The sequence below is a fragment of the Gigantopelta aegis genome, chromosome 4 (genome assembly GCF_016097555.1).
Source record: "Gigantopelta aegis isolate Gae_Host chromosome 4, Gae_host_genome, whole genome shotgun sequence".
Lineage (NCBI taxonomy): Eukaryota > Metazoa > Mollusca > Gastropoda > Neomphalida > Peltospiridae > Gigantopelta > Gigantopelta aegis.
The window spans coordinates 89,099,063-89,125,242 of record NC_054702.1 but is presented as its reverse complement, the minus strand read 5'-3'; the positions used below and the strand labels follow the sequence as shown (position 1 = coordinate 89,125,242).

General features: G+C 35.7%; 1 protein-coding gene across 1 annotated transcript in view; it reads right to left on the bottom strand.

Annotated features, from left to right (window-relative positions):
* LOC121371356 overlaps positions 1 to 23,233 on the bottom strand; it is a 40,240-nt gene extending 17,007 nt beyond the window's left edge. The window contains exons 1-5 of the mRNA XM_041497181.1: positions 22,721 to 23,233; positions 3,602 to 3,753; positions 2,701 to 2,836; positions 1,939 to 2,157; positions 7 to 201 (exon numbers count right to left, since the gene is read on the bottom strand). Of these exons, the coding sequence (XP_041353115.1) occupies positions 7 to 201; positions 1,939 to 2,157; positions 2,701 to 2,836; positions 3,602 to 3,753; positions 22,721 to 22,973 (955 nt within the window). The 5' untranslated portion in view covers positions 22,974 to 23,233. The remainder of the gene's footprint in view (positions 1 to 6; positions 202 to 1,938; positions 2,158 to 2,700; positions 2,837 to 3,601; positions 3,754 to 22,720) is intronic.
* Between the last annotated feature and the right edge of the window lie 2,947 nt (positions 23,234 to 26,180).

Here is a 26,180-nt window from a genome sequence, read left to right as displayed (position 1 = left end):
ACACACCACAGCTCCACTGTGGACAGCACTGCCCGGCGACCGGTATTTCTTGAGGGTGGGGACACTGGCTTCCGGTTTCCGGTCTGGAGCAGTTTTCTGGGTAAGCACAGCTCTCCCTGCCGTCATTACACTGGCACGTCTTACAGCCAATCTGAAACTCCATACCATGACGGTATATCGTCCCACTCACGTTACATGGCTCTGAAACAAGTTACATAATCACATATTAATACACTGGCACGTTTTACAACCAACTGAAGCTCCATACCGTGACGGTATATCGTCCCATTCACGTTACATGGCTCTGAAACAAGTTACATAACCACATAATAATACACTGGCACATTTTACAACCAACTGAAGCTCCATACCGTGACGGTATATCGTCCCATTCACGTTACATGGCTCTGAAACAAGTTACATAACCACATATTAATACACTGGCACGTTTTACAACCAACTGAAGCTCCATATCGTGACGGTATATCGTCCCATTCACGTTACATGGCTCTGAAACAAGTTACATAACCACATATTAATACACTGGCACGTTTTACAACCAACTGAAGCTCCATACCGTGACGGTATATCGTCCCATTCACGTTACATGGCTCTGAAACAAGTTACATAACCAAATGTTAATACACTGGCACGTTTTACAACCAGCTGAAGCTCCATACCGTGACGGTATATCGTCCCACTCACGTTACATGGCTCTGAAACAAGTTACATAACCAAATGTTAATACACTGGCACGTTTTACAACCAGTTGAAGCTCCATACCGTGACGGTATATCGTCCCACTCACGTTACATGGCTCTGAAACAAGTTACATAATCAAATGTTAATACACTGGCACGTTTTACAACCAGCTGAAGCTCCATACCGTGACGGTATATCGTCCCACTCACGTTACATGGCTCTGAAACAAGTTACATAACCAAATGTTAATACACTGGCACGTTTTACAAACAGCTGAAGCTCCATACCGTGACGGTATATCGTCCCACTCACGTTACATGGCTCTGAAACAAGTTACATAACCAAATGTTAATACACTGGCACGTTTTACAACCAGCTGAAGCTCCATACCGTGACGGTATATCGTCCCACTCACGTTACATGGCTCTGAAACAAGTTACATAACCAAATGTTAATACACTGGCACGTTATACAACCAGCTGAAGCTCCATACCGTAACGCTATATCGTCCCACTCACGTTACATGGCTCTGAAACAAGTCACATAACCACACCTTAATACACGTTTTACAGCCAATCTGAATATATCGATAAAAGACATATTATGTGAGATTGTGTTTACATAGTTTTACAGTGTTCACACTTTTACCAGCAGTCCACACAGTATGTTCACAACTTTACCCTATTCAGACATTTATACTGTGATCACAATGCCATCATTTTACCGCGTTCGCAGTCTTCTCATGTTTACTGTCTCACCTTGTTCATACACTGATGCATACTCTTACCATGTTCATAGTCGTACCATGTTCATACTCCTGAGCCATGATAACATCGTTTTACCGTTTTCACACAGTCGTATCTTCTTCGCACACTAAAGCCATGTTCTGTTTGTATTTAATTACGTGCTGTGTGTATAGTGTATTGTTCTTTTTTCTTGTATTTTGTAATTTATGTTTTATAAACTGTACCTTTGCCAATAAAAAAGAAAAATAAAGAATTAAGAAAAAAAAAGTTCAGATAATGTTACCCTGGCCACACATTCATGCCATGTTCACGCGTTCATGCAATGTCCACTATCTCACCGTGTTCACATACTCATGCCATGTTCACATACACTCACCTTGTTCACACACTCATGCCATGTTCACATACACTCACCGTTTTCACACACTCATGCCATGTTCACATACACTCACCGTGTTCACACACTCATGCCATGTTCACATACACTCACCGTGTTCACACACGAGTTTGAGCTGGCAGCAATTCTCGCCTTCTCCCCTGACGATCTCACAGCCGACTCTGTCTTGTGGGTCGGGGAACACCTGCTCCTCACACAGGTCTGTACAGTTGAACTGACCGTTCTCTCGGCACGTGCATCGCTGTTCACAGTTGTTGTCAAACGTGTGACCGACCTCATACTTTACCCCGTTATGAGTGCAGTACTCAACAGCTGAAGATGAAAATTAACACTGTCAATCGTGTTAAAGTTAGAAATCGCGTGGTGGATTTTTAATTTATTATGTTGTCAAGTAATCAAAAGTCCTTTATTAAAAAAATCTACCATCTCATTTTAATTGGGGTTTTTTAATTTATAAAAAAAATCCAATTTACTACAAGATATTTGAGATAGCATGTATAGATAAAAAATACGATACGGAATCCGATTCGAAACTGAATTAAATCATTATGTCAAGATAAACTTGATAGCTTTTTTGTTTTGTTTTTTTCCTTCTAGTAAAACAGTAATGTGGTTCTCAGTTCCATATTTATGTAAGAACAGTGTTAATTACTGAATATATAAATCACAAATTGCATAAAAGGCCGTGCGCCGGTCGTCGGACGTCGTTCGCTAAACTGTTGCTTTGCCCATAATGTTAAATGAATGTGATTGGATAAGATACGACGACAACCAGTTAACTTGTTACTGATTTAGGTAGCAGAGTACCGTTATAAGATGAAAATATAATATGTTAGATATAATAGTGCAGCTTACCTTTGGTTTTAACCATGAGTGCCTCGGAAATGTTTGCGTATATGTGGTTGAAAGGGTCGAGCCACACTCCAACTTTAAAGAAATACCAAGTATCGGGTTCCAGATTAACATACTCAAACTGTGGATCCGTGTCACACTGCAATATAGTTTAAACTAAACATATACATTACGAATAAGAATAAAATGGTGTACATGCCGTAAATAAAATATAGTTATCAACATACAAGTTCACATATACTCTCCAAACATAATTGAGCAAAATTAGATGTGTTTTTTCAAAACTAATCTTTCCAACTGTTTGTTATTGTTGTTGCTGCTGCTGTTGTTGTTGTTGACAATATCGAAAATATTTTATAAACACAAGCTTGTGCCAAAACACCCTTAAAATGTCAGTGTCATAAATTGAATGAGAACAAACATATATCGCATTGCAGTTGCAATTACAAAATATATCATGTGGATCATAAATAACTTTCTTTTTCTGTGTTTTGTTTGGGGTGGGGGAGGGGTTTAGTTTCACTACACATCAATTTATGAGACGATAGTGTTAGAGTTATATCACAAGACGACATGCATCATATATATATTGGGGACGGGTTTAAAGCCATCTGACTGACTACTAAAATCATCACGACGACCAAAGATACATTAGATATACAAAATAATCCCTTTAAATCTGTAGATAAAAGATATATGAGATTATCAACCTCTTAAACAGTGAGGACTACTGTGTGGGCATCATCACTAGAAACGTCACTAAAAGTGATTTTGGTTTTATCTTTATTTTCGTGCTTATACCAATTAAGGTTCAAGCATTCTGTTTTGAAGCACACACGTTTGGGCTATTTATCTAGGTCAATGAGAAAATGGTTAGTTGTTATTGGTTAATGAGACACGTCACCTGGATCGTTAGCCAATCAGACAGGTTCTCCTTGTACTGGTGTTCGGTTTTCATTAGACTGTACTCGTGTTCGTAGTTCGCTGGCTTGAAGTCCATCCACGTGAGGTACACCGACGTCTGAGTGACATTCGTCGCGTTCAGGTTGTAGCTTCCTGGAAACAAAATATACAAGTTACCTTTTGAAAGTCACAGGACCGGGGGAGGGTGAAATTTGATGGCCCCAAGTGCTCGAACCTTTTTGGATGGTTGGGAAAAAAGCTCTCACTGTTTTAATTTTTCAGCTTTCTAAGCACTTTATCAGGGAAAACTTAGTGAGCTATTCACAATATATCGAAGAATGATGTGTGACGTATTAAAAAAAAATTAAGGTGATATACAAAAATATCAAACAATACTCAGCATTTCAGCTTGTTTTCGATTAAAAGTCGTACAGACAGCATGTTAATTGAATTCTATTTGATACTACTGATATGCACTTTCTGACAGTCATAAATAAACTGATAAAGTGAAGCCAACTGGTGTTATCTTGGTTATTTGTTTTTAAATTTATTTTTTCTTATTTTAACCAACCCTTAGCTTATTGCTGCCTGTGACCGACACCGGATATTGCTACTTAGAAATTCAGTATTAAATGTTTATCTTCTATTGCTGTCTTTCTTTTGGAGGTTACTTCCTATTTTACCATTATTCACGTTCGTAGGAGTTAAACTTTAAAAATTGTAGAAAATATACAATTACAATTCTTTCATAACATTTTAATGACCGGCGATATACAGCAAACTGTCATAATAGCAATACATATAGCAATTTTTCGCTAGGACAGTAGCAATATCGGGTGTCGGGTTCAAGTGTTTATGAATAACACCAACTTGGCGGTTTATGTGAAATAGCATTCTCTGATTCACTGCAGTTTGTATGAAACAATCAACTATAAATAACTTCAACTTTGGGGATTAGTATGGCACAGTCGATAAATAACGCTAAGTTATATGAAACACTTTTGTAAGTTAATGTCTCTGAACATTTGCCATAAAGGTTTTTGAACGCCCTCGTAAGTTCTTGATGCTAAGCCATAGGATCAAACAACTTTTATGCAAGCTGATTCGCGGTTCTTCGCGATATTTTGTACCTTTCAGAAACAAAAGACTTCACACTTAACCTTGTATCGTGCAGATCTTAAAATATTGTTTTATATTTTAGCATAAGATTGTTACATGTGTCCATCAATATTTAATGTGATGTGATCTCATGCTATTCTTTACAATTTGCGATACATTGTGAAACGATGTATGTCAAAATTATCAATTGAAATATTTGTTTAGCATTTTAGTTTTTATATTTAAGTAATATTTTGTGAACGATTAATTTGCACGAAAATTGTGGTGTTTTCTCTAAATTTATTTCTAACCATATTTCGTGAGTCAGTTGTGCGTCAGGCAGCCCCCCCCCCCCCCCCTTTCAAAGCTATCTTTATTATAGTTCTTTATTCTGTCCAGTAAACTTTAAGTAAATCATCGTATGTGTCCCTATGTATATATGTGTCTACGTGGGCGTGTGTGTGTGTGAGTGTGTGTGCGTTCTTGCACGCGTGTATTTTTATGTATGTGCATTTGTGTATACTATGTGGTATATATATAATGTTATATATGTGTGTGTGCGTGCGTGCAGTGTGTGTATAGTGTGTGTACGTGCTGTACGTGTATGTGGTGTGATTGTTCAGATTAGACAAGGGAACAATAAAGCTTATGCGACTAGAAGATGTTCTTGTTTGTCCACCTTCTCCCCGGCGTCTTGTCAACGACGTGTCAAGCTGGAGTTGACATGTCACCCAGTGTTTATCCCGCTGGTCGTCTGCAAACACTGGTAGGCCTACTCTTTCTGTGTCTCAATATCAATATCACAGGGAAAAATACTGGGTAGACCAGAGGCCAAATGATAAAATAGCCTAAACTCTTCCTTATTTAATTTTAATAAACAAATAAATGCCAATAGTTTAGTTTAGTTTGTTTTGTTTAACGACACCATTAGAGAAAATTGATTTATTCATCATCCGTTTCGGCTATTCTTTTGACAGTTATTCTTAGAAGAAACCCGTTATATTTTTCCATTGGCAGAAAGGTGTCATTTATATGCACTTTCGCAAAGGCTGGACAGCACATACCACGGTATTTGATATTCCAGTCGAGAGGTACTGGTTGACACGGGGAAAAAGACAGTCAGAGAATTTGTCCACTGAGGGGGTTCGATCCTGCGACAAAATCGACAAAATCACCTCTGGCGAAAATATCGATATGTTAATTGCATAACACAACAATAAGATGGAAAGGTTTGTTTTGTTTAACGACACCACTAGAGCACATTGGTTAATTAATCACTGTCTATCTCAAACATTAGTTATTCTGACAAGTCGTTTTCAAAGGAAATCTGCTAAATTTGTCCATTAGTAATAAGGGATCGTTTACATACACTCCCCCAGAGACAAGACAGCACATATCACAGCCTTTAATATGCCAATCATGAACAATGATATTAAGACGATTCCTACCAATCACGTTACTTCTGGCACGGTTTTTAACACAAAACAAAATGTAAACTTCGATGAAAATGTTTAATGTATGAAAATTAACAACATCATTGTGTTTATGTGCAATTTGTTTTCCCACTTTTTAAAATATCATGGCTTACTAATGTTGTATCTTTTGTGTCATGTGCATAATCTTTAGTTGGTTTTGCGCGCTTTCCGCATCTATTATCATCGGTGCTTTGATCGCAGGATTGAACCTCTCATCTGTGAGAAGGTGTAAAGTTGTTAAACTACAGTTGTGTTTTGTGTGATTTTAAGAGTACTAAACTGTATACTCTCAATGTGTTCTTTATAGCAACATCCACTAGGAAACTACTCCTCATGTTTGGTCGAGACCACATGATTTATATTATACCTAATAGCGTCAAGTAAAAGAAGAAAACAAATATCGTATTTTGTTTTCAGTAGGTTACATATACATATTTTTATTTAATTCAATATCGAGTAAATCCATTAGTCTTATTTTCCCCACTGATGCAATGTGTGATACCGAATAGAGAATCACAAACTATTCGTGGTTTACTTCTGCTTTATTGCGGATATCCGTTTTATATTCTTCCTATGGAAGGGTGTGTACCCGTTTCGCATATGCCTCTTTCTTTTCAACCGTCCTATTAAGATGATCTTTGTGAACAACAAATTGTCGCTTTAAAGGAGTTATACAATGCAAACAAATCTCGCCACAACGTGTACCCGTTCCATTCGTCCATATTCTTTACAGCGGGCAAGCCACTTGAAACCATGATGAAAATCGTTTGAACAAAGTTGTCTTAAGTAACGCGATCTTTGCTGCCACGAATGCAAAGTCACCCACCTGGTTTCGCAGCGGTGTGATCGAGTGCAGTGACAGCGAATAACAAGACTAGCTCTACATAATACCACTGTGCCACTTTTTATATGCGATCATGCCCAGCTAACAATGGTCATGTTTGCCTACGTATTCACCCGAATCTCCGGATATATCGAATGACTGCACACCCAAGATCTTGGACACCAAGGTCATCACTAACATGCGCCAGGTCATAATTCTCCTGAAGGATTATGCTCATCGAGAAGGACGCCATTATGTTTTTTCTTGCTAAAATTAAAAAAAAGTGTAATGTTCCGAGAAAGTGTCACTGAAGACAAACAACGTGCAAACAATGGTGCACAGATACCCACAGCTTCACGAAACCTGTTTGTGACTAGCGGAGACTTCACTGGAGTCCGCTAATTGTTAAAGTCCAGCCCATTTCTGACATGTCTGTACGAAACCCACACGTCCCCAAGACGTATTAGCTTTCAGAGTCTAAACATTCTACGTGGTCTTTTTTATTTCATAACTAGTTTGAAAATATTAACAGTAAATGCTATAGATATTACCGTGGTGAAGCAAATCACCATGCACATCGTTCTTGTTCATCTATTAATATAAATTATTAGATAGTAAAGTGCGTGTTATCCCAAAACAGTGTTTAATTAACCAGATGGTGGTCTCATGGTTCAAATTATTCAGAGTCAGAAGATACATGAACTAGACACTTAACAGAATTAGTGAAAAACACACTATTAGAAGAACTGAAACACTTCAAATAACACATGATATTAAGGCGCGTTGAACTTGACGTATGAACATACTGCTATTCGTTTCTTAAATAAAATACCTAATTTACTATATCGCATAGACTCCACAGGGAGATAAGAAATTATCTGACATTGGCAAAGTTAGCTACATCACGTTGTTTTCGTCTCAGAACAGAAGCGTGCCTATTATGACCTCCAAAACATGCATAATATATAGATCTTGAACTCCAGAAGGACTAACATACTAGTATATGAAATAAATACTGTCCAAAAAATATAATTACTTTATCAGTGCGTCAGATAAAGTAGTGCTTGGGACCTGCTTAGGCATACATATTCATTATAAAATTTCCTTTACAATTTTAATAATGATGTTTGCTGCTTTATTTGTCAATTAGTTTAGCTTTCGTATACTTAGGATGTAACTATTTTTTTAACAGGATGGGATATATAGAACATATAAAACGTGTATTTTTGTGCTGGGGTGTCATTAAACATTCATTCATTCATTCGTTGTTACATACGCACAAGTAACTTTATCCAGAGCTGTTTGATAAGTTTACGTAAGGGGGTTACCTTCCGTTAAAACGTAACTCTCTTACAGTCGAAGTGGAAACTGATTAAAGGACTTTTGTAGTCTCTCTCACACACACACAAACGTGTCGTGTAATGACATCGAGGATTTTATGTCTTCAAGGACCGGATTATCTCTAGCTCGTTGTTTGAACATATCATGCCACCCATGAAATGAGTTGCATTAAAATGTCCAGTCGATTGTAAATAATAACATTTAATTTGCAATAGCGTTGCCGGGAGGGGGCGGGGGGGGGGGGGGGCATAAAGGCTATGCTCCTACTGACTCTTCCCCCCTCCACCACCTTTTTATCTTTGCCTTTGCCCCATAACACGTGTAAAGCCGAAATTAACAGATTCATAAACAATGTGGATCCCCCACCTCCCAATGTGGGTAGCCCCTCGATATACTCGATATAAAATCCTAGCTACCCTAATGCAAAAACGTCAGGATTATAATAACAACTATATCATGTTTATACACAAGGGTATTTGTCTCCGTGTAATCTAAGATATTAATACCAAATGTGTTTAATTCTTTGCAGTTACGGAGGTAAAGGATTATGTGGCCACTGAATGACAATAGGAAATGTATGTTAAATGACACCTCAGTACATGATGTGATAGTGAATATTTATTGCCACATGGAGGGATGTACCTAGTGAAAGGCAAGAGCGCACCCCCTCCCCCTCACCGGAAAAATAGGAAAAGGTTTCTTTTTAGTCTGAAGAGGTCCATTTATTTCTATGCCTTAATTCTGGTTTGTTTGGGGTTTTTTGTGGGTTTAATTATGACAGTTGCACCAAAGCCTTTTAAAAGGTGCTCTTTGAATACAGTTTAAAACACCCTGTATTAACGAGACTGTCCAGGGTTGCTGCTGGACTAACAAGCTTCCGACTAACAAAGCCTTTTTAACGAATAAAATTGCATATCAGTATCAGTATCGGTATATTTAATATTTTTCCTTTCCTAATGTTTGTAGTAGTCCAAAATGAATTTTACCTCTTAATAAGTTCGCATGTACTAAAAATATTTACTGGGAAATAATATCACGTTTGAGTTATTGCAAACACTATACTACTAGGATGATCAAAAACATATTGAACATATATACATGTGACTGCTTTGCTAAAATGCCTGCTCAGGAATGACTGTTAATGTCAAGGGTTATCTTGCACCATTTTCTGACAATGTATGGCACCGGACATTTGTAATACTCCTAAAGACTATGCATGATGATGAAAATTACACTGATGAAGAATAGTAATGACATCGTAAATGTATATCACATTTTCCAGTAAAAATTGTCTTTCAAAGAAGGAGGTTGCTAATTAACATTTGGTGATTATTGTAGAAGGACTTGGCATTCAAAATAAAACCCTTTCAAATAAAGTCTGACAAAAATATGCGCTAATCTACTAATATATAAAAGTAGTATAAACATGTAAAAGTGTGTGAAGTGATGATTACGAATCTTCCATTAGCATATTAAATATGGTATCTCTTCAAAAAAAATGTTTCCAAAAGAAGTTACAATAGTCGTGATATTCAACCATGAATCACTGTAAAGTGTTTTGTCTACAGAGTATATGGTTTCAACACCATCTGTAGTAAGACATGCGCTACAGCTTCCATAAATGAAGGAAGATCTGAATGAGCACAAAGATGTGCATAGAATGATATTTAAAGCAAGGAACCGTATAAGTATTTTACAAAAATATTGATGAGATTAAGACTTCCCTTTCTAAGCACTATCATAAATATGTTATTTCATCTGTACCGTGTTTAATGTGCAAACTGTGACCGCATAAACGTTATATTAGCCAATGTAATTTGACAGCTACCGGTCTATTTTAATATGCCTGCATTTATATATGTAAGAAAGTTCACTTTATATATCATACATGTGATGCAGATAATTTTATATAGATACGTCTCAAATGTTTATAAGAAATATTTTTTTTCAGTAAAATTTCTTTTGAAAGATGCTGTTTCAAGTGGTTCTTGGACATATAATCAATAAATACAATTGTTATTTTACAATAGTTTTAATATATAATATACAGATTACAAATATTCATGTATATTTATTGATCATGGAATCATGTCTAACTACCTTTATACCACTTTAAAACAAAGTTTAGTTTTGGCTGGGTGTGGTAGTATTGAAAAAATAAAATTTGCAATGGCGGCCATTTTGAAAACCAAGATGGCTACTAGTAAACTCCACTTTCATGTTGCTATATATATATTTTTTTAATTCTTTAATGTTTGTAAAATATATCTAAATAGTGAGAAATCTTGTAATAACTTGGTACCTATAGGATATTATAGTAAGACGCAATAGGCCTAACTGAAAAACAGTAATTTTTTGGCCTGGGGGAGGTGTTTTTAAAATGGCCGTAAAATAAACTGCTCAGTGATGACAGAGTGTCATCATGCAATTTCCGATTCAGGATACCCTAAATGACATAAAACCACCATAAAACATCGTATGTACCCTAGTTCAAGGTTAGGTCAAATTTTGGCATCTGGCAACCCGACTACTAGGACGATCAAACACATATTGAACATATATACATTAATATTCCAGATACGAAAACGTATTTGAGTCGTTAATAAGTCTTTGTTAGTCGGTACCTCCTTACAAATGGCAACAAGCTCAGGACACTTTCTTTATTGTATGCTGATTTCTTAAAAGTTATTTAAATTTTTTTTACCGCTTTCCTCTATTTTGTAAACTATTGCAGAATCCAGGGACGGTGCTTATGAAACTTTCAGAGTTTAGACTCGATCTCTAATTACGCCACACGCATACAGTTCGTATGGAGTTGCCATAATGTTAAAGTTTAGAATAAAGGTTTTCATAAGCACGGATGATATACAGGACTGAGCATAGCATGGCGTTGACGGGAATCGATCCTGCGCTTACCCACACTTCTATCACTGAGCTATATCCTGCTAGCGATTCTACAACAGTTGGAATAAAACTCTTTGTAATAAATGTATTTACTACTCGCAGCAATGTGGTAATATTCCTGTTGCATTCCACAGAAATGTGTTATGGAATCGTTTCCCTTTTAACTGGAGTCGTCGCCATTTCCTAAGGGGTGGGAAATGTAGCAGCTGTGAATGACACGAACTATTTAACGATTGCCTGTTATGTCTTTAAGATTTATGAGGTTATGAATAGAAACAAAACTCTAACATGCGGAAAGAAGTGTGACTCGACGTTTCTAGGTTATTCCTCTGCCTGCTAATTATCTGGATGGTAGTTCATAACAATGAGAAATATTCGCAACAGCCGTTAGCAAATATGTTTTTCTTCAACAAACAATCCCGCAAAACAGACACAGAACGTATGAGTGTAAAAGAATGGTCTCATTGGTATGCCATGTCACTATTATAGCGTGATGCAAAATGGCAATAGTTAGATGGTCTGTTTCAAAGGTGAACAAACGAATAAAAGTATGTCACATTTTGTAATTTTTTAAATGTCAAAAACAAATGAAAACCACAAAGTAAAGCATTACGAGACCCTCCAAAAAACCCACTCCACCACGCCCCCCAAAAAACTCCCCAAAACAACAACAAAAAACAAAAACAACAACAACAAAAAACAAAAACAACAACAACAATAAACAACAACCCCCACACCAAAAAACAACAACAACCCAAACAAACAAACCATTAAGATCTTGACAAAGAAGGAAATCAAAGTTACAAAACCTGGTAAGGAAGCTGCTAACTTGATATATTTCAAAATAAAACCAGTTTAGGGCTTAAACATTAAGCTGCTATATTTCTGTTGGCCTGGTATTTCCTCATTAAAAGAACGTCGTCGGTTATATATAATTCAAAAGGCAAAAGTATTAAAATGTATATGCGCCTTTGTTGCATTTTTACTTAATTATTTCTAAAAGTGTTTTTTTTTAAGAGAAAAATAATATATAATTATTTTTAAATATTTTCGAAATATGATTTGTTAAAGGGACGTTCCTGACTTTATAGCCATAAAACAAATTTCAGCTAAAGGATTTTTAAAACGATTAAGTTTATTATATATTAATCACATTGTCTTGCTTAGAATAACAATGTTTATATACACGTTACTGGTCGTCCAAATATTAGCAGGAGATCAAACACTTCAAACAGCATTTTTACTCATTGTATATAGGGCCTAGAAATTATATATTAATCAATTAATCATAAAAGTTCAATATATTTTCTAAATAAAGGTAACTAGGTATTCAGTTTGAAAAGACGATATTATATGGATAAAACAAGTAATTACACATGTAATCTGTATACCAATTCCTTTTAAACAATTTACAATTCTAAATGTTAATTCTGAAATTCTTTAAGTGTCTTTTTTCTCAGCTTATTACTGATGAATAACGTTTCATTTAGTTGCTCAAATAATAGAAATGTCGGGCAATTCGTGAGCTTAAGATCAAAAAGGTTTTACAATTCAAGCTTAGTGTCGTTACATTGACAATGTGACGCCTTTGCTGGCTTTCCAATTGTAAATCGATATGTTCAAATAAAGCTGTTGACGTCGCCAATATTAGTTGTGGTTCTTTAACACTCCTATGTTGAGGTGAAATCCCTCTTCAACATCTTTCTTGTCAGCCGGGAAACAGAAATATTGTTCAAACACCTTATTTGTCTTTTAAGTCCTCGTGCACCGAGATTACTATTTCTGCATTGTTTTCTGTTCACATGCACTGCCGTTAGGATATTCCATTCATCCATTAGGTTCACCAGCCTTTCAGCCACTCACATAGTCATATATTCCTCTTTCATCAGCTGGTCCATCCATCAATCCATCCATCCTTACTTATCACTGCAAATAGAATCCAACAAGTGGATTTGGTCTTATATAGCCTAATTAAGGGTCACGGGCATAGATCATTCTTACATACAGTTAAATTCATTCATATACCCCTAATTTTTGTGTTACGTTTATTAGTGAAATAATCTTATCCTATAGAGGTAGGGCTATACTAATTTACGAACCCTATCCCACTCCCTTCGTTTACGTAGTTCTCCGTTCTGGGTAGACTTCCCGAGTTCTTGTCTTGTTTTACTAAGGCGGGATTTAGCTTGCGTCGAAGGATCGAACCAGTTCGGTGGATCCATTGAACTAATTGGGGGTTTTCTCGTTCCAACCAGTGCAGCACAACTGGACAAAGGCCGTGGTATGTGTTTTCCTGTCTGTGGAAAAGTGCATATAAAAGATCCCTTGCTGCATTAGGAAAAATGTAATCGGTTTCCTTTGATGACTATGTGCCAGAATTACCAAATCTTTGACATCCAATAGCCGATTATTAATTAAGCAATGTGCTCTAGTGGTGTAGTTAAATAAAACAAACTTTTCCTGGTTTTACTATGACATGTACAAAGCTCAGCTGGATACAAGCACGATAATTTCATATCACCATCTTCTATTCGTGTTTGTCTGACCTTGGTGAAAGGGTATAGGTCAGTGGAAACGTGTATTGTGGTTGTTGCGTGTATACACTAGACTGTTTGACATGATTAATAAATCAATGTGCTCTAGTGGTGTTGTTAAACAAAACAACTTCTCGTATACACTAGACTGGGGCTCGTAAATCATTATAAATACAATTACTTTTTTTTATATGGCACGTCCATAAATATGAATGATAAAACCGTATTCCGTGATCAAAATCGTATCTCTGCCAAAGGTAGAATCAAAATGACATTTTAGGCAGTCGTGATTGCTTCTATGATCCACCAGTAGGTGTTCTATTTTAGGAGTACTGTCACTCCTCTAGGTGATCCGTAACAAGAGGACTGCCACTACCAAGACTAACTTGCACGGGACTTTCAATATTTAAATAGTCCTTTTAGAAATGAATCTTGCAGAAAGTAAAACTGTAATTTGCTTAGATTTCAGACACCGAAACTTAATGAAATAATTTCGAAATTGGTACCATCAAGTTCATTTAAGTTCTAATTTCTTTTTTTGCGGAAAGGCCATTCCGAACAAATTAAACTTCATCTTTTTGCGGACCAACACTAATGTTTGTTAAACTCACAGAGAATTACAAATTAAGCGGTGTTTTGTTGAAAAATCACACTATTTAGCCTAAAGTGCACGATGTTGTTTCTCTTGTGACTTGCCTTTAAAATATGAATGTTTTTCTTTCAACATTTAATAAGGAGAGCTCAAATATATATTGTGCCGCAATGACCACTCATTTGCGGCCTGACTTTTCAGATGTGTGTTTTGTTTTCTGCTGTGTTTGTGGATGGCAACACCGTGCTTGTCATGGCACGACCTCACCGTGACGTGAATCAACACATCGTCTCATCAACACACTACGAAGTCGTGATGGCGGCCACATGCGTTCGGTAATAAAACAACTGCCCCGTATCTGCGCAATCGATGTTTGTGCGAAAATTGGACTTTGTTGTTGAACAAATAGTATTTTGACATGTGAAATACAACATACCTTTTTTTCGTTGGAAAATTAAATCTTTTTCTTTTTCTTTTTTCGTTTTTGGGTTGGGTTTTTTTCTTTTTCTAAAATGATTATAATGTAAAACATATTTTTAAAGGAAAAAACAATTGTTTTTTAATTCCTCATCTGTAATCTAATTTTTACACATACATATTCGGTCATTAAGAATGATAAGCTTAAATTATGTATGGTAGTAATCCTCAATAAACAACACAATAAACTGGTTTTGTTTTGTGTGTCATACTTTTCCCGCTATTCGACTTCAACATATACACACCATAACAAAAAAGGTTTAACAGTACTGTTCACTCAAAATAATAACAAAACTATGCCAAACAGAACAAAATGTATTCGTAAAACTGTGACCCTTGGAAGTTTACTAACAAATCATATATTTAAAAAACATCATCGTACAAATGATACTATACGGGCTAAATTATATTTCAAAACAGCAAATGACGTTTAATATATATATATTATACAGGGTAGATCTATACGAAACAAATGTGTTGTTTTACAAATATTTCTGTTAAACAGTATCCACAATATCCTCAGTTTTCATTATCAAATGTTGTCTTATACACGAACTGTTTGCTACATATTCATATGTATGTACGTTTAAATATTAGTAACAGCAAAACAGTATGACCCAAGCTATTCATGCAAAACAGTATAGTATAGACACACTCATATCAAGAGTGGGCAGTCCAAACGTTTGTTACAGCAGTACTATTACGTCAATAAAACGCATGTTTGAGCAGCATGTATGCAAAACATTCGTCAATGAGTGTCACAGTGTGATCACTATCTGCAAGCTCGTTCCACTATGCATTAATACAGAGAATATATATTATATTTAGTTTCAAACATGATACCAGTTTTATTTAACCCCTTACTTTTATGAGTTTACGATAAGAATGTGTGTATCATTTAGTGATAAATTTATTCTATGAGGCCAAAGTATTGCAAATAAGTTCTAAACGACAAAACTATTACTTTGTATCTATGTACAAGACAACATACAATGGTAGTTCTTAACAATTAACTGTCATTTGATTCGTCTAAAGGAGAACGATTACAATCACTATACAAGACGATATATCCCATTTGTCTATAGGATGATTGTCACATCCAAGTTAAATTAAGATAATATTAACTAAATACTAAAATTATGTGCGTTTTATATCGGTAAATAAAAATTATATTAAATCATTTGAGATGATATATGTGTGAACATAATAATAAAAATATTTGGAAAATAATTTTGAATATTTTAAAAAGACTATCCCGAGTTTCTGCCATTGTAACATGTTTTCAACTAACAGCAGTTTTTAACAGCAAAAATTACAGATTAAATACTTTTTCTTGTTTAAAATGTCAGTGTCTTGTTATTTTAATGTTTGTAGTAGCCAAAATGATATATGGAAGAGCAGAAACTGAAGACAGAAATTGATATTCTGAACAATAAACTGTATTCAAGATGTAACTTTAGTTGTTAAAAAGGATTTATTATTTGGAAATATGTGACAATGGTTGCAAACTCAGGATAGTCCCTTTAAGAACACAAACTAGTGGTATTAGAGGGAACTTTTAAAAAATAATTAACTGTAGTAATTGATGACTTCATTAATTTTATTAAAAAATAATGTGATTGTTAATTAGCACATTAGTAAGTACGTGTTTATAATTGTCGCTTAATCCGCTTGATATTATTTTGGGACACATATCAATTATCATGACCAACATGATTATTTGTATAATACTTAAAGTTCTAATTAAAAAAGGCATTAAATACAGCTTGAAAATAAAATATATTTGCGTATGTCCTATACTAGGATCAGACGATCAACTGTCACGACGGAGTTGGCCAATTTGACAGTGGCATTGTAACCCCCCCCCCCCCTCCCACTCCCGACATACGACGTATGCACTCAGATTAACAACTAATCGGTAGTAGAAGTGTTATACGACGAGAATCGAGTTGTAAGTGTCCAGTCAAAGAGATCGAGATATCGGCAAGTTGTCCAACTCCGTCGTGACAGTTGGTAGTCGGAGAATAACACATGATTTTTAGAAATTGTAACTTCATGGTATAGATTTATAGAGAACATTATATTGTTCAAAACCGATTCACGTTTGACAAATTTAATGTTGACATGATTGTGAAAACGCATAATATTAAACATGTGTGCATATAAATTGTTGCCATGGAAATTTTATTGGCTAATGATCTCAAAAATACTACGCAATAACCTAGACGTACACTGTCGACGATGTATTCCACACCTGTTGGCCTATATCTGCAGGGTTCCATGGTATTAGTGCATTAAGGGAATGATAACAGAGATTCCCAGGTTCTGTAAACATTCACACTTTTGCAAACTCATACATTCCTATGACCTATATAAATTTATCACTGATAATTATACAATGGAAGTAATTTATTGAGTTATTTACACGAGTACAAACTATATCCGGAAGATAATACGTATTACATCAAAATGTTTCAAATAACTATAATAATCAACAAACAAACAACAAAGAAATATTTTAACGACAAAACCGTTATCCATGACCAAAGCCGTATCTCTGCACAATGCAGAGTCACATGAATATTTGGAAAATTAGTGGTTGATTCCTTGGTTCTCTGTCTAGTGCCTCGTCTATACCCTTCCCGCACCTCAAAGATGACTGCCACTTAGACCAATTTACTACATCAAACTTAGCATAGAGAGAAGCTCATTAGAATACATATAGCTGTGATTGTATACACTCGTGAACCAAGTCCAAAAAGAGTTTAAAAGTGGACTATTTGTATTAAGTTTACTTGTGATTATCATTTTCTTCGTTAAATACCAGAATCCCACTGTACCCTCAACTGGGAACCTCTAGACTTTAGGACTGGTCAGCGACTGATATAATAAGGCTGCTGTATGTGACGTTCTGTGTGCGAAAAAATGTACATACATCAAACAAAGCTACAAAATATGCTGCACCCAAAGTATTTCATTTAATTTCTACTTTTTTTCGTGCTTATATCCAATTAAGATTCAAACACCCTGCCCTGGGCAAACACCTCAGCTATCTGGACTGTCTGTTCAGTACAAAAGGTTAATGGTTAGTTGTTAGTGGTTACTGAGACAAGATAGACATGCGTGAACCTTCAGTGGATTTGGTTATGGCACAACTGTTTGGTTTTTATTTGTAAAATAAAAAGGAATTTAGAGTATGTTACAGCCGGTTTATTCGCTCTTATTCATCAATGTTTGTATATTTTTAACTAGTTTTCGTTGAAGTTCTAGCATAAACACTCAGCTCTAAGCTATCTGTTCTGTCTGTTGATGACGAATGTCAATGGTTAGTGATTAAAGGTTAGAGATTAATAAGACTGTTTTGAGTTTGCTGAAATTATTAAGATAGTTCCCAGTTACATAACATTTTGACGATTAAAATTACATATTAAATACAATTTCTTCAATAGCATATCTGTGTCTGTATTTTAATGTGTTTGTCATCGTTCCAATATTTGTAGCAGCTCAAACCTTATAATATTTGTTAGAAAAACAAATTCATACGTACGAAATTACTGGGAGGTAAAATCCAGTTTAGGAACTACACTCCAATGATTAAAACACACTGCAGCGCAGAGTTCAGTGGAATACATATAGCCGTGATGACACACTCATGAACCACTGTCAAAAAGAGTTTAAAAGCAGAAAGAAAGAAAGAAAGAAAGAAAGAAAGAAATGTTTTATTTAACGACGCACATTTTATTCACGGTTATATGGCGTCAGACATATAGTTAAGAACCACACAGATATTGAGAGAGGAAACTCGCGGTCGCCACTTCATGGGATACTCTTTTCGATTAGCAGCAAGGGATCTTTTATATGCACCATCCCACAGACGGGGTAGTACATACCACGGCCTTTGATATACCAGTCGTGGTGCACTGGCTGGAACGAGAAATAGCCCAACAGGCCCACCGACGGGGATCGATCCCAGACCGACCGCGCATCGAGCGAGCGCTTTACCACTGGGCTACGTCCCGCCACTTTTAAAAGCGCAATATGCGTAGTAAAATTAATTTCGATTATCATTTTCTTCCTTAAATATCAGAATCCCACTTTTCTCTCAACTGGGAACCTCTGGACTGATATTCTAAATAAGAAAAAAGTAATTTTAGTATTTAGAAAGATATTTATTAGTCAGAAACATGTTGCAATGACTGCAAACTCAGGACAGTCTCTTTAAAAAAAAACAAAAAAACAATTTTATAATTATTTAATTAACAACTTATTGTTTTTCTGCAGTCGTTTACCACGGACATATTTTTTCAAAGACAGTAATTTTAAGCTTACTTATAACAGCTTAACAAAAAGCCTTCAGAAGCTGTTGTTATGGTATAATTGTTGCAGACGTTTTACATAACTGTGTTTGCAACTTGAGCAAGATGAATAAAGTGGAGGAAGACGTTTGTGCATCAACAAATGCCTAGCGTGGTGTTTGTAGCACGCATAATGACATGGCTAAACAACGCTGCAGACAAATCAATGCCTATCGTGTGCCAAGACATTCCTGCCAGTGATCTGCACTCAAGTGTTGTTAAGAAACAGCCGTACACGCGATGAGCTGTTACGCCGTTTACCGGCGTGAAGCCATCATTGTTCGGAATATCTCAATAAATAAAGCATATTGCGTTAGAGCAGTAAATCACTTGATGTATGCTTAATTTCATTACGGTTAATTCCAGCAGGTTTGTAGCGTTAGTAACTACGTAGGAAAGTAAAGAAAAGAGAAAAGAATACAGATAGAAAAATATGTTAGAAGACAAATTATAGAGTATACACACCATTGCATAGCTTTCAGTCAAATACTGAATACAAAAAGCAAACAAACTACCTTGATATTTTACGTACATGACATAAAGGATTAAATGGTATTCTAATTCATAACTTTTAAAACATGCATATTACATAGGGAACCTGAAAAAAGCACACAAAAACATACCAAAAAATCCAATCTGAAAAGTATTTTGTTCATAAGATATTTAATATTTCAAGTCTTTACAAAACTGATAACACATTTACACTTTCTTTCATTTTCAGAACAGTTTATAATTTTTTCCTTCGGCATGTAGGACAGAATAAAACTTACTAACTGTCTTCCTATCACTGGTTTATCGTGATTGAATTAGATGTTAGGGATTTTATCATTCATCTAGGTCATATGAATTGATCTTAAAATATTAAGTGCAATAAAAGTTACAATGATATACAATTTGGTGCATAAAACAAAATATAAAGATAGGTTTCAGCTAACAATGGAAGAAACTGTTATTAATATCTTAATTCGAAAACACCTCAGTATGATCATAAGCTACGAAGACGGAGATTTCATTGGTCCCAATATACAGTATGCTTGCTTATAGTTGGGCGTAGTTGGACTTTAAAAATTTTCGGCCGCGGCTCAAAATTCTTATGTTTATTTTTTTTATAAATAGTCCAACGCACTTTGGTGCCCGATCAATTGCTCAAATCACCTTAAAACCTTTTAGGCCGAGCAGTCAAAAACTTTTGATTTTAAATTCTTAGTCCGGACATGTGTAGAAGTGTAGAATGTCGTTAGGATTTTAGGACTTAGGTCTTTGACCGACCACTAAATTTGTTTTTCCAAATTCCGCCCACCTCAAACGTACCCCTCCCTCGTCCTGGCCTGGACTTAGTTACTGGCGAAAGTCACAGATTAAGCCCGTGACAGGCGTGCGTGAAACCTTCATGGTATATACGCACGTGTAAAACTTTTACTCACTCGCTTGCTTATATAAAATATAATGCATTTATAGTACGAACATGTTGAGTGACATTTGTTTTATATCCTGATTTAGTGAAGATATTGCATAAAACTAAAAAGTAAATGTTTAAAAAACCCCACCAAAGGTAGAATTTAAATGAAAGTTCGAAGGGAAATTATTTCAATTTTGGTCAATTTTCAATGAAATTTAGTCTATTATAGCAAAGCTATATTGTAAGAAAGGTCATGAAAAATAACATATTTTGTTTTTATATAATATGAATGTTTAAAATGTTTTCATTTTTATTGTGATTGAAAAATATTATTCTTTCCATAAATGTTGGTGCTCTTTTATTTTATTCACTTATTTATTTTTATTGCTATAATTTTTTTTTTGTGGAGGTGTTGTTTTGGGGTTTTGTTTTGGTTTGGTTTGGTTTGGTTTTTTGAGGGGTGGAAGTATGTATCGTTCTTGATGCAGTCTACCATATATATATAATGTATTATAAACATTCTTTTAAAACATTATTTTCAGAAATTAATTAACAATAATGACAAAAACTGCGTATATTCGTTTTGACTTAGAAGAGACTTTAAAGGTTGGTATCAAGCCGTACATAGTGAGCCCATGTTTTGTATTTATATACACGTACACATTTCCGTGTCATACAGTCCAACAATAATAAGAAGGTCGCCTATTTTGCAACGCCTTTAATACTTTTTAGAATGATGTAGTTTCTTACAACTGACGACAGAACGAATGTGAGCTGACAAAGGGTTCGTGGCCCAGATCATGCCGTTGTCACCTGGTGTTTGAATTGCAAGAATCATTGAATAGCCCACTGTGTACCCACTGGTCGCCATTGCAAATTCATAACAGCTAATACGCCGCGGAGTAAGAGTCCACGCATACTTCTTTCAGCGTGGCTACCGTGTTTATTTCTTGATTCACTGTTAATATGTCTGTTGTTGCTGGGGAATTCCTTTTAAGCTAAACACACGGGAAAGCAATTTAAGCTTGAAAAACCCTTCAAAATCACTTATCTACATTAGCAAATTCATCATTATGTATAATTTAATATGAAACATTATATAATTGTTAGTCAGTCTAGATTATTTGGGGAAATCTTTGAATTAATAAAATAGCATACGTTTTGATTGAACAGGTACTGACATGTTAAATGATATAAATACAGCGATGCCTGGTAGATCATCTGAATAAATAATACATAAGTTAAATAAGTATTCAAATAATTAAACTGGTCAGTTGGATATTCCACCATAAATATGTCTCATACGTGCTATACTAATCTCAGTAACAAATACAACATTCTACATGTATATAATTTAATGTTCAACAATATGTATGCTCATACGTATAGATTATTTAAGAAAATCTTTTAATTAGTGAAAAGGAATTCAGTGTGTTGATTATACAAGTATAGGCATGTTAAATGATAATACTTAAGTACTTAAAGTATTAAAGTTAATACTAAAATAGTTCACTATAGTTTTGTTTGAGATGCGCTGTACATAGAATAATTGCAAAACAAAATGCTGAAAATATGTGACATTTAAAACAGTAAGTACTGACAACAACGTGATAGTTCTATAGTTAGCAGCCTTGACCGTTAAGAATTGATTTCAGTTAACTGTTTAATGTTTTCGTCAAGTAGATCCATATGCTGGATTATGCGTGTATGGATAGACAGACGGACTCTGAACTCTTTATGGGTACATGGTCCTTACAAACCTTTCAAGTGCACCTGATGATCTCCTTCCTGACTAAGGACCTGCCAAAAGCCTGTCTTCGAATTCGGTTCGATGCATTCTGTCTCTATATTAAGGTTTCATTGGGAATGGGTGCAGGATTTTTTCTAGGGATGGGATATTATTTGAAAAAGGAGGTACCGTACATAACATATATAATATATATGACAACATATCCTATAAACATCCAGCTAACCAGAATATTTGAACCGACCACTTTCAACTAAAGAAAGATTACATACATCCATTAAACATTAGATTATCACGACACCTCAGAGTCTGAGGGGAAGTGAGCACTCCTGGAACCACCCCTTGGATCCATGCCTGATCAATAAAATGACCTACCCTGACAGGTTCCTTCGTCTGTGGCATTTCGTCCTTGCTCGTTCAGACATCGGTACCCTAGCCCAGAGTCACACTGTAGCTGTAGTGAATTCTCAGGACCACACACCTGGTCCTTCAGGGCAGGACAACACCCGCTGGAAGCGCGGGGCCTCGCCCCGGGGCAAGCACCCTCAGAACAATTTCGACCCCATGAGATTCCACAGAGACTGGACAGAACCAAAACTGGAAGAAGCAAGTCCACTCCTGCCAACATAAGTCTTTTGATTACGATGTCCCTACACTACATCCGGAAGCGAATATTTCAGCCAGAAGCTTTCACAACCTGAGTTCCTCTCGCCAACAGCAGGAGTCCATCCACCTGTCAAGGACTTTATACACCCGACCACGCGTCTTCATTACAGGAATATGTAAGTCGGGGCTAGGTACGAGAAGTGTTTCATGTAATAAAAGAGCGCTCGAATAAACGAATGAAAGGTGATACACCATTGAAGAAAACCGGTTATTTATAGTAGCTGGCGTTCTCCGTTTCACAAGCAGTGCGTGAGGCGGTGGTCTGTGTTTTGCCGGCTACGGAGCGCGCGTTATGAGGGTGGGATTTCAGTCAGCCCGACCCACGTTACTAGGAAGGCGACCGTCTGTATGTCGTGACATTACGGCGTGTGTGCTGCGCACATTATATTGTAGTCGGCGCTATTCAACCGTGCCCTCAACAGGCGGGACATTTACTTTGTATGTTTGTCTAACAATCGTAGGAAAACAACGGGGAAGAAAGCGTCAAACTTGGGGGGATTTAGAGAGTGTGATTTCGTGTAGAAAGACCAAACATTGAAAGCAAAACTCACACATTCATTTTTGAAATTTCCCCATCAACTGTGACATACAAGATACTCTTGGCTCTAGGAAAAAAATTCCTGGTGACCAAAGCTAGTTTTGGCCAATGGATCAAGGTATTTAGCCTGAGAATCCAATAGAAGTGTTTGAATACGGAAGGGTAACGCAAGCACGCAAATGCCCGTTAAGTCTTCCAACTGTAGGCGATCGCGCTATAAAAAAACAGATGTCTTTGTAGGAGTCTGACGGCAAGACTTTGGATATTGACTTCTAACTGTCACTCTCTGCTGATTTCGACCGTCTTTCATCACGTCTTTGGCAAATCGCGTTCTTCTGCTTGTTCGCTATTTATCTCAGTGTTACAGCTAGGCTTGTTAACTCATTAGAGAAGCGAGAAGATAATCAAGATTGGGGTGGGGGGTGGGGGGGTGGGAGAGCTAGAATCCTACAATTACATTCAATACAAATAGTAAATAAATTAATTTTAAAATAAATAAATAAATACTTTTATAAATATTTTATTTAAAAACCCATAAAACAAACATACACGACAGTATACAGTATGTATATGTATATGTATATGTGTATGTGTATGTGTGTATATATATATTTATATGTATATGCATATGTATATGTGTGTCTATGTGTTTGTGTGTGTGTGTGTGTGTGTGTGTGTGTGAGTGTGTGTGTATGTATATGTATATGTATATGTATATGTATCTGTGTCTGTGTGTGTGTGTGTGTATGTATATGTATATGTGTATGTGTGTGTATATATATTTATATGTATATTTATATGTATATGTGTGTATTTGCGTGTGTGTTTGTGTATGTATGTGTGTGTGTGTGTGTGAGTGTGAGTGTGTGTGTGTATGTATATGTACATGTGTATATGTGTGTGCGTGTCTATGTGTGTGTATGTGTATCTCTCCGTGTGTGTGTGTGTGTGTGTGTGTATGTGTGCCTATGTGTGTATATGTGTGTGTATGTATATGTACATGTGTGTGTGTGTACGTGTGTGAATGTATGTGTGTGTATCTCTCTCTCCGTGTGTATATGTGTGTGTGTGTATGTATATGTACGCGCGCGCGCGTGTGTGTGTGTGTGTGCATATAATTTGCTCATGATTGTTTGTTTTTATTTGTAACTAAGCGTCTGTTTGAGCAACACGAGGACGTGTGCGAATCTTTGAAGAAATGTTCACGATATGATAATAGTTACAATATGTATATCATGTGGCAATTTAACATATACAATAATATGCATGCACAGTGACTAAACGCGACATTCGTTTCCAACACTAAAAATAAATAATATCAAGTGTCGGCACGAGCCACATTCCCTCTCCTCAAACAACTTGAAACTACCATTTAGTTTAAAGGGACATTCCCGAGTTTGCTGCATTGTACGATGTTTCCGACTAATAAAATATTTCTACGATTAAACTTACATATTAAATACATTTTCTTGTTTGGAACATCAGTGTCTGTATATTCAATGTGTTTCTGGTCGTCTTAATATTTATAAGAAGCTCAAACTGGATTTTGTCTTCAAATAATTTCGTACGTACGAAAAAATCTTTTTTAGGAAATAAAATGAAATTGAATCTAGTACAAATACTAGAGCGATCTAAAATACGTTTACTATACAGCCACTAATATTTTATGCAGAAAAATATATTTGATATGTACTTATAGTCGTCAAAACGTCTCTGTTAGTCGATAACATCTTTAAAATTGCAGAAAACTCAGGAATGTCCCTTTAATTGTTGAATCTTTTCCCTTGAGCTGCTGATAATGAGGACGTCCATTTGGTATATTCTTACAGGGCGATTTGTAGTAACAGTAAGTAGTATGTGGTTTCATTCACAGAGAGCTGTGATTGTGCGTTTTCATTCGTTTTGAACTTGATTGTCATGCTTATTTCTAACTGAGGTCCAATCACGCTATCCTAAGGGTTGTCTTACATTTGTTACACATCCTATTTGTTACACACCTGCATATTCCCAGTTCTTACACAGTCAGCTTAGGTAACCTCAGTGGACAGTCTAGTCGAATTCAACTGTTCAGTTCAATTAAACTTTATTCCATCAAACCAATCACATTGGACATAATACATGTATGCATTTGTAAATTGATATGCATACTGTAAATCGGGAAAATAACGCGTTTAAACTGACAGAAAATCCAAGCACATGTAATAAACGTTTACAATGTGAATCTCGCATATATATGACCGTAGTATCACGTAATAAGCCAGTACGAATCGGATATGAAACTCTAAATAATGTAAAAATAACACGGACAAGCTAACATAGTTGCCAATTTTTTTTTTTGTATAATGTGTTGCAAAATATGCAACTTGCAACTATGATATTGCACCTTTAGTTTTAACAGACATTGAATCTGTAGTTTATGATAATTACGTTTATGATAATTTGTGTTTTTATTGTAATAATGTGTGACAAATCACATAGTAAATAGATAATTTGTAATAATTATATGTGAATGTAGGTTCTGTTCTTGTGTCTTAATTGTAATAGAAAGTGAGTCCATTATTGCATACTAGGTAGAAGGTATAGGATTAGCAGTTCACTCAACCGCGACCTATGTTGTTATAAGGTGTGTAA